The following is a 10,702-nucleotide window of genomic DNA, read 5'->3' on the forward strand; positions in this document are numbered from 1 at the left end:
ATACTATTACGCAAATTATAACTGTAGTTATCGTCGTTAAAGCACAAAATGTTATAGTAATTGTAAATATACGTCTCTAAAATCGATGAATTCGAAAAATACACGGAATCTATAACATTATAACAATACTTTCGTCCGCCACAGTAAACGAACCGTTTAACCCAAAGTTTTCATTCGAGAACTTCCATGCGATCCAGAATCATTCCCATGACAATCGGGCTTGAGTTTTACATAGCTCCATTTTTAGCATAGCCATCATCGTTTACACCCTCTTGAAACCGATCATTCTAATTATCTTACGAAGTTTGAACACTATGTTTCAACTGGTAGCATAGTTACAGTCAAAAATCGTATAAACATTTCCAACTTTTTAAGTGCGACACGACTCTCTAAAACGATCCGAAAAATTTGGGAACAGTTACTATAATACATGGTGTCCTAGAACCCACGTTAAACCTGACAGGAGGTGATATCTCAAGTCATTCGAAGAAACTTTTTCCTCAGCGAAAATGTTCTATGTGACTTCGTTGATAAGTTATTAGCGAAAAAATGCGGACCAATCACAGAGCGCGCACAGTTGGTGCTCCGCCCCCGAAAAAGCGAGCACGGCGTGGTACTAGCCGCAAGGCGGGGCGTCAGCCGTGTCTGCTTTCTAATTGGTTTTCGTTTTTTGTTAATATCTCGTTTGCGAAGCTGTTTGCAACATTTTCGCTAAGGGAAAAGTTATTTCAAATCACCTGAGCAATCATCTTCTTCTGGATGTAAACGGAAGTTCTGGTGCACTCTGTGTACTATAGTTGGCCGCATTATTTTTTAATTACCACGTCCGTTCACCATGGAATATTCGACGTGAATCAATGATGCCCAAGGGACCGTGCGATTATAAATCCAACGTTGCAAAATCCTTCTGATTCCAGATCGCAAGAGGAGTCCGCATACCCTGGCTACCATCTTGCCTACGAAGTCAAAAAACTCATGTATGCTTCTTTCGTTAACACTGTCTTACGTTGTACGGGTGTTCATTTTGGAAAATGTATTGCCAAGGCACGCTTGCTAGAAAATTGCATGCATATAAATAAGCTCCGCCATTGTTCCCAATAACCGTTTCATCTTGAAACTAACCGTTAGGTGCAAAAATTATTAGTCCACAGTTCTTTGGTCTACTTTTGGATATTTTTACTAATTGAAGTCATTTATTAATTCTGTAATGTAACTCGTATAATTAAATATAAGCCTGTACAAGCCTGCTGAATTTGCATAAATTTTATACAACTCTATCAAGCCTGTACGAATTTCAATATTAATTTATAGAACTTATAAAATACTAATTCATAGAATTTGTATAAATTTAATACAAATTTTTGTGGATCTCTGCTTTAATGTAAATCTATAGAACTTGTATAAGTTTAATACAAAATTAGCGTTAGCGTATGGTTAAAGCGACAGTGGATCAATTAATCAGACACCTGATTCCGACGATTACTCGCAGCTTAGTACGTTTTATTATCTTTCTTTGCATGGAGAGCTTTGTCAGTGAGAATGTCGTATATTTTTAAATAATATTAGTAAAAGCGTAGTAGAAAATACTGTACAAAATCTGACAAAATGGAGGATTGTGTTTATTGTCTAATACGAATTACTTATATTTTTGCGTAGAGAATTATGGTGATAAATAGTAAAGAATGATGTTTTCATGTAAAACATTGCAGGAACAGTTTATTTTAATAATATGATTCATAATAAACTTATTGCAAGTAAGTTATACAACTTCGTAATAAATATTTATTTCGATTACTTTTAGAGAATTGATAATAAAAGATTGACGTAATATTGTCACTAATTTTCCAGGATTAGTTAGGATAAATAGATAAATGTTTCCAGTAAGATTTCCATAAGTATACTGATGTAGGGACATCATATTGAAGCTAAACGCGAAAGTCGCGTGTCAGAAGAATACTGAATGATATTATAATATTTCATATTATCGACCTGCATATTTTCATTTTCACAAACACTGTAGTTTTCGTATCTTTACATCGTTATTCCATTTGTTCGATTTCCATATTATTCTCCATATTTTCATTTCCCTTAGCAAACATAAAATCATCAACGTATCATATTGTGACCTCCATATGACCGTGACTAGAGATTTCAGTAATGATCTACATCTAGAGTGTTAGCTGATAGCTTATTATCAGCTTGGCGTATATTGAATGCAAAAAATAATTATACAAATATAATAATTAAAATCAACATACAACCTATATAATACAATAATAATTTCCAAAATGATCCAAATAAAAATTCGAAGACAATCTCACTTATAATGTATAAATGCTGTTACGCTTGTGAATTTTTTCAAAATTTTGGTACAAGCAGTTCCGAAGTTACGCGAGCGATAATGTTCTCTAAATCGGTTATTCAATATGCATCCAGCTAATATCCTCGATGCTCAGTGTTTGAAATATGATACATCGAACCGTAACGTTTAGCTGTGTCGATGTCAAGACCACGGAAATGGTTTTAGGCCGACAAGCAGAGCATCAGGGGGCACGAACGTAAACAACAACGGCGGCCTGCAGGTCGGAATCGCCGACGACCAGGCGAAGGACTTCGACTTCGAGAAAACCGAAATGAAATACGACTCGACGGGCATGTTCCACTGGAGCCCGTCCCGCAACCTCGAAGACTGTATACTGGATCGGAACCAGGCAGCCATGACGGTCCTGAACGGGCACGTCGTCGTCTGCCTATTCGCCGATCCCGACTCGCCCCTCATCGGACTGAGAAACCTTGTCATGCCATTACGAGCTTCCAATTTCCATTACCACGAGCTTAAACACGTAGTGATAGTTGGGTCTGTGGACTACATCCGCCGCGAGTGGAAAATGTTGCAGAATCTACCAAAGATATCAGTGCTAAACGTAAACAACGTTTTTACATTCAGTCGCCTCTAAGCGCCTTCACTGCCGCTAAAAGTCTACTATTTTTGAACTGGAATCTTTCCTGCCATGTTACTCAAAATTCTCCGTTTTCCATTCACCATTTTCGTTTCTTTCAGTGAAAGTCGACAGGGATCCTAGGGATCCTATAGATCCTATAGATTCTAAGAGATTACCGTATTAAATCTCAACGATCTTGAGATGTTTTGTCAAGGCCAACGCTCTAAATTAAGTTTCGTCGGTATTGTTTTAATTACAAAGTTAAATGTTTGAACGAATAGTAAATTATAGAAAGTAGAGAGACGAATCCAACAACCTAAGAAACTATGGGTTACTTATAGGTAAGTATCTCGGGTTTCAGTAATCGGAATGGTATAGTTATCACGATCTTTCGATTCGTATTTTCATGCTCTACAACGGGATTGAGAGCAAAGTATATGATTCCATATAAATAAGTGTAATGCTTATAAAATCTTACAAAAAGATAGTTTCGAGTAATAGAAATATGAATTAATATTATAATTCAGTCTTTAGAAATGTTTCCATGCAATAATTTATAAAATAACTATTTAGGCGATTCGCATGACCTTGAGAAAGCATTAAGAAGTCATTAAAATCAATCCGATGGATCTATTTATGATAAATTTATTTCCATCCACCATTGTCAAAATTTCAAATCAGAAGATCAGTTCCTAGTTGATCATAGAAAAAGAGCTGAGACATTATATGATTTCTTGTAGCAAAAACATACTTCAAAATTCAAGAATATAACTATATATAGTTCAGGTGTGACTTATATCTTACACAGACGTAAACAATAAGGTGTTGTGAATACTATTACAATTTATGTTTAATTGCTTCTTTTGTGAATGAAACAAAGTCTTCAGTCGAATGATCATCTGTGTTTTATCTTTGTCATTTTTTAGGATGTGAGAGAATTTTGCTCAGAACATTGCAAAGTATCGAGGTCGCATGTGTCCTATGAAGAATTATAAAAGTCCTAAATTGATTTAGGTTCTTACAGACTGCTAAAACATACTGAGACATTCATAGCCAATATTGTTTCCAAATTATATAACATTTATATGATGTTATATAATATTTATTATATATATTTAATAATATATATAATGTTCATTATATTATATTCTTTTATTGTATAATATTTATTATATTATATATTTTTTATTATATAATATTTTATATAATATTTCAATTATATAATAGCGGGAAGGTAAAACATTTTTAATTTTGTTTTTATTAGTTAAATTACCAAAATTAGTAGAGATAGATTGGAGTGGCGTGGACAAGTCTATCATCATTGTAAATTAAACAAATATACGAAGAATTTCGTACAAAAAAGAATACCGGATAGCATGCTTTTTGATTTATCATGGCGACGTTATGATCCCTCGATACTCTACAATTTCTGTAAACACAGTTTTCTCATATTTTTCAAAGTACAAAGATTATATTACTTTTCCAGTACGTCTGCTTTCACTGAAACAAATCACAGTGTCATGAAAGAATAGCCATTCTTAAGATGAATCCAATTAAAGTTCATTCTAAGAACAGCTATTCGATGACCAACGAATTGAAAATGAGCACATTCGAATCGGAACTCAAAAGCGTTTTCCTTTCATAACGCTCTCTGAGAAGTTACACGAGTATTACACAGAATATTTTCCTGAAATATTGGAAACAAAGATTGAAAATGATTTATTAAGATCGTTTGGCGTAATGTCTAAACGGTAGGAGTAACATTCATTCCCCTCTCGATTGAAGTTTAGACGAAAGTATACTATAATCATGCTTCTGTGTTCTAAGATTGCACCAAGATTCACCCGATATTCCATGAATCCGTTGTTCAAAAACGAGTATTTACATTAATCATGACCAAGACGATTCGTACAGTAGTTTATTAGGTGTGAGCATGAATGAAATTGAACTTGAAGCAATCTTATATCAGGAGTAGAAAATACTTCAAATATAAAACTGGTTTTTTCCTAGACTTAGTATTTCACAAATCCAGTAGATCAGGAATTAATTCCAGTTGTACTTCTCCCTAGAACGGCCTGTGTATACAATCTACAACATTCTACCCTCTTCTCCTGCATATAGGGTGTCATCAAACTGGCGATGCAAGGAAACGTTGATTGAAAATGTGGAATACAATGTTCAAGCGTTATCGTTTCACTGAAATTCAAATTAATTTGTTAGCTGAAATTCAAATTAGTTTGCTGGCTGAAATTCAAATTAATTTATTGGCTGAAACTCAAATTAATTTTTTCACTGAATTTTTTGGTACAGTTTCATTAATGCTTGCATTATAATTTGTTATAGATGATTATACGTATTGCTTCTTCTGAAACTATAATTTTCGTGTGTTGCAAAAGATCACACACTTTAGTCAAGAATTTTCTTAAATAGTCATAGTTCCTGCAGAACTTTTTTTTTCAAATAATTCTTAACGATTCACTTTAATAATTTCAGCAAAACAATTCCAATTCCAATAAGCATACTGTAGCAGGTGTTGCATTCTTTTGTTCAATATAATTACTATACGATAGAAATAATTTTATTCATGAGTTTAGGAAAAATGTTCTACATTTTCAATTAATCCTCTTACATAAAACAATCGGATCGACAGCAGATGATGATACTATTTTACAAGAGAAAATAGAGAATCCTCTTACTTCCCTTACCGCATAGTCTCCTCTCCAATCATCATTTGCACTTGATCAGATAACAATATTTCTCAAATTGTACCTCTAAATTGGTGACATCCTGTTCTAGGTGTTCTGTTTAACTGAAACTCACGAGATATTTTGTACGCCATTAAAAGTACAAAAGAACAATTATCATAAGTTGCTGGTTATGCAGGCGAACATTGCGTGGTCCAAACAATTTGTTAGCACTGAAAGTTTGAAGGACATTTCAAGTTCGGCTTGATCTTCATTCATGTATTTTATAAATATTTTATGTTTTTAAAAGAACAATTTATAATATAAAACTATACAGGGCGTTGCACATAACTCATGATTTTTCAAGCACTTTGGACAATTTCACAAAAATTAGTATTTACTCGGCTACATATTGAAATACAACAAATTTCAAGAATTATCGTTTTCCAACTAAACGTCAAGGTCACTTTGATTTTTTCAAACGATATCCTATACTTTTGACTTCATAGTGCTATTATTGATGTGAAAAGGAATTCAACGACCTATATGTACCGTGACCTTCGGATAGCTTTGACTTCAGCGATTTAGCGTTGAACAATAAAAGCGATGATATCGACAGCTATTTTATTTCCTGTACGTGACCTTGATGCGTTGAGCATGTATTGACCGCGAAATGTCTTTTATAATTTCATGCAAAATGTAACATCTATAATATTAAGCAACGTTTCCGATAACGATTCTCTTGATATCTTCAATGGTTTACAATACGATGTCCTCTTTAGTTAAACAGAACATCCGGTGTACTTAGCGCCCCTACGAACAGCAGAGTGCCATAAGGACCACAAGCCTGCATTGTGAATGACACATGATTCTTACAGGGTTCACCATTAAGCAGAGCAGATTTACGCGCCGTGAACGTGAATCTGTGCGATATGTGTTGCATCCTGTCGGCTAAAGTGCCTAGCAATGATGACCCCACCCTCGCCGACAAGGAAGCTATCCTCGCGTCCCTTAATATCAAGGCCATGACCTTTGACGATACGATTGGAGTACTTAGCCAAGGTATGCGCAGCGTTCCACTGCTCTTCGTGGAGAGGATATAGTGCAGCGATCAAACTACAGATTGACGCATGCATTGACAACATTCTTCGTCATTTGCCATCAACACGACACGGACAATCTCCAGTTGCGATTCTCCCGTTCATAAGAAAACTCTACACCAATATTACCGTCGTATCAATGCACTGACAACTATTAGGGATGCCCATAAACTACGTTCTTTTCTGACATTTATACAAAATTCGGCAATTGCTTGCAAAATCGTCTTCTTCGGATTTTATTTAAATTGTACCACGGTTTGTCGTTACGACGAAAAATTTGATCATTTAACATTTAGCGTCGACAATTGTAATCAATATTATGCGTATATCAACGCGGTAAATTAAGTCCAGGAACAAGGCTGCAATGTTTCTTCAATTGGAATGAAAATTACAATAGTTATGGGTACCCCTAATATGATTAGAAAACACGAAACACTTACAACGTAGTTAGCACTGTCTCCATAAGTTACACTACATCTTGTCCGCAAAGAGTAACCTTTACGAACACCAGGTTTCGGTTTGGTCTCGCGATCCCAACGTCCCTCCTACATGTAATTTAACGCTAAGTGGCAATTGCAGCAAATAATGAGCAAGGTAATTTAACCGCAGTTGGCAGCCCGATCGTTTTACAGCGACGAGGATCCGTTTATGGAGCTAACGTGCCAATGATAACAGGTATCAAAGTTTTGATTCGTTGCGCAGCTGACAATGGTGTTGATGTTTCGAATACGATCTTTTCTTCCCTCCCCCTTAGAACTTGTAAATGATAGCAACGTGCAGTTCCTTGACCAGGACGACGACGACGATCCGGACACGGAACTCTACCTCACCCAACCCTTCGCCTGCGGTACTGCCTTTGCCGTCAGTGTATTAGACTCATTAATGTCAACGGTTGGTAGTCAAATATCAGTGTCGACCCTTAATTAGTGAGGTGGCTATACAATAAGTATACAGAAACAAAGTAGCGTCAGATTTAGTTAGAATCAGTATAGTCAGACCGTCGTCGCAGTCTGGATGTACCTCACCAATTGAGGCTCATCGGTCGACTGCGACATTGTTGATCATTTATTTATTTCATTGCTGTGCACGATTCTATTGCAGACGTATTTTAATCAAAATGCGCTGACTTTGATCCGGTCGCTGATCACTGGTGGAGCAACGCCTGAACTAGAATTAATACTGGCTGAAGGTGCAGGTTTAAGAGGTGGTTACAGGTAAGTTTCAGTCTATGAAAGGATTCTCTAATTTTTATCAAATTTGAATATGTTATATAGCTTGACATTTCGAAGAACTCTTCCCCGTGTAAGAACATACGCCGTTTGTTTTGAAAAGTTCGTTTGTTATATAAGTTGCTCATCAATCCTCGTGATGTGTTCGTGAGAACAATAAAAATGAACTACCGTACGCATACGGTGCCACAGTTTTCCGTGAATATCTCGGGAACTAAAAGCGGGTAATATTTTTGATAACGGAAAAAGGTGTTCAAAATGGCGAGCTGTATAACGTGGTTAAATTTCATCTGAATCAGAGAATATTATATTAATCTTTTTAATTAAAACTTAACGTTTAATTGAAGTGTAATAAGTGACTCCGGCATAAGCAAACTATGCTTCGCCCGGTCAGAGCTGGACTCGGCCGTTAATGCTCTCGGTAGACAATAGTTGTAACAAGTGACTCCGCGTCTATAACCGATGATGTTTTGTGTTTGTAGCACGGCTGACAGCCTGGCCAACAGAGATAGGTGTCGAGTTGGCCAGATCGCACTGTACGATGGGCCCCTGGCCCAATATGGCGAAGGAGGCAAGTACGGTGACCTCTTTGTCGCAGCATTAAAGTCGTATGGAATGCTGTGCATTGGTCTGTACAGGTACAGGTACCGGACTTTTTTCCTTCTCTCGATGGTATTTATTGGATTACTGTACACATGATACCGTTACATTTATCTTACGTCTCTGAAAGATGTCTCATCTGGCTGCTGCGATTGTTACACTGCCGTTAATTATCTTTTTACTGTACCATTCTCGTACTTACTATGTGACTTATGATTTTTTGCCGCATACTTTTACATTTTCCGTTTTTGCATCATGAAAACGAAACGTCAACCGTAAGTTGCCTTCATCCAACAAATACCTATCATTTTTTACAATTCTCTGTCTCTCTTTCTCTCTCTTTTCCCTCTCTCTCTCTCTCTCTCTCTCTCTCTCTCTCTCTCTCTTTCTATCTCTCTTCTTCTTCTCTTTCTTCTTCTTCTTCTTCCTCTTCTTCTCTCTCTCTCTCTCTCTCTCTCTCTCTATCTTCCTATTTCTCTTTGGTGTCATCTATTTGTTTAGTGCTTAGTTACTGTTTGCCAACGTTTAATTTAGTTTAGTTTAGTTCCGATATTAAAACATGTTGTGTTTAGTTCAAGTCGTACATCTTGCTTGAAACCCGTCACGACCTTCATGGGGTAACAACGCTCGAATTTTTAGGTTTCGGGACACGAGTTCGTCGTGCGATGCCTCGTCCAAGCGGTACGTCATCACAAATCCCCCGGATGATTTTACGTTACTACCAACAGACCAGGTAAGATAGCAGTCTTGCGTCGTAACTCAATAGTATAACGTTAGTTCCGACCCATGTCATTCGAAGAAGCGAATAAAATACTATAGGGATTATATAAATTATTATATAGGGAATAATATTACTGTAGGGATTCGGAAATCCCACGAAACTCCGTGGTAATATAAAAAACGACACAAACGACGTAGGATAATGATAACAGTAACAGTTTATTAATAATAATTTACAGCATCTTCCTACGACTTAAGCGACAACGGTGACAACTGTTGTCACTGCAATGACAGCGACGACTGTACCCGACAACGACAACGCAACGACTATATTCACGACAACGACTGTGACAATGCAAAGCTTTTAGGGCGACCGTTCTCTCACGAATGCCTAGATCTTTTCCGTCGGCCCTTCCACCCTTACAGGGCCTGCTCTCCCTCATTATCTTATCATTCTCTCTGTCTTGCATACACTCTTTCACACTCTGCCTCATTCTTGCCAATTCTCTCTCTTTCTTTCCTTATTTCCCTTTCACTTACTCACGCTTTATCTTTCTGGACTTCGAGGAACCTAACCAATGATCCCAGGTCACTCGAAGCTGCCCAAACACTCTATAAACATCTGTCTCATTCATCCTGTATTTTACGGCTCGCACTCTCGATCATTCTGCCTTTCATACTCAGAAAAAGTCTACAATACTTTTAGTGATGGGTTTTTAATTAACTTAACCTCTTCACGCCCTTGGCCACGTATATGTACGTTTAGTTTTCTTAAAATTATAATTATTCCAAGTGTAAAAAAATGAGAATCTATTAAAAAAATTATTCGTTACAGAATCCCTCAGCAATACTGACAAAACCTCATCGAATGAAATGAAACAATTCAAATAGAAAGGAACAATTAAATAGATTGTTCCCTAGTATAAAAATTCATCCCTGAAGGGGTTAAGGATATTCCTTCTTGAAGAAACAGTAGAGTTACTCAATGTTTGGTCAGGCTAGACACTGTAAAAAAGTAAAAAACCCATATGAAACGCAAAGAAAATAAACAAACTCCTATGTCATTCAAAAGCTTTATTGTTTACGAGTTTTAGAGTCTAATATTAAAGCAATATTTGTGTTCAGTCCAAAGATATAGTTCTTGAGGGATTTTATGAAATGTGTACTTTCACTCCTGCCTTCTCCTAGATTTTCAAAGGGATACACTCTCCCAAGTTTCATGACCCTTAACTACGTTATTCAACGGAACACTTGAACAATTTCTCTCTGTGTCGCACTGTTTTAGTTTCCGAAATATTTCCAAAAAACTGTGGCAACATATTTTCATTAATTCATGTTAATAACGGCTTTAAAAGTGTTTTGAATACCGTATGTATAAGTTAGATAATCTGTTAGCTATCACTCTGGAGTATCTTCTTTCATTTTTT

General features: G+C 36.4%; 1 protein-coding gene across 44 annotated transcripts in view; it reads left to right on the forward strand.

Annotated features, from left to right (window-relative positions):
- The window catches only part of Slo (calcium-activated potassium channel slo), a 157,145-nt gene that overhangs the window by 138,467 nt on the left and 7,976 nt on the right, over positions 1–10,702 (forward strand). For 29 of the 44 annotated variants that reach the window (XM_078185004.1, XM_078185016.1, XM_078185006.1 and 26 more), the window contains 8 exons: positions 918–977; positions 2,528–2,924; positions 6,505–6,688; positions 7,306–7,401; positions 7,481–7,617; positions 7,828–7,940; positions 8,438–8,599; positions 9,195–9,288. In XM_078185004.1, the coding sequence (XP_078041130.1) occupies positions 918–977; positions 2,528–2,924; positions 6,505–6,688; positions 7,306–7,401; positions 7,481–7,617; positions 7,828–7,940; positions 8,438–8,599; positions 9,195–9,288 (1,243 nt within the window). The remainder of the gene's footprint in view (positions 1–917; positions 978–2,527; positions 2,925–6,504; positions 6,689–7,305; positions 7,402–7,480; positions 7,618–7,827; positions 7,941–8,437; positions 8,600–9,194; positions 9,289–10,702) is intronic. The other 15 variants (XM_078185027.1, XM_078185033.1, XM_078185035.1 and 12 more) reach the window with 4 other exon arrangements.

Source organism: Augochlora pura, chromosome 7 (genome assembly GCF_028453695.1).
Source record: "Augochlora pura isolate Apur16 chromosome 7, APUR_v2.2.1, whole genome shotgun sequence".
NCBI classification, from domain to species: domain Eukaryota; kingdom Metazoa; phylum Arthropoda; class Insecta; order Hymenoptera; family Halictidae; genus Augochlora; species Augochlora pura.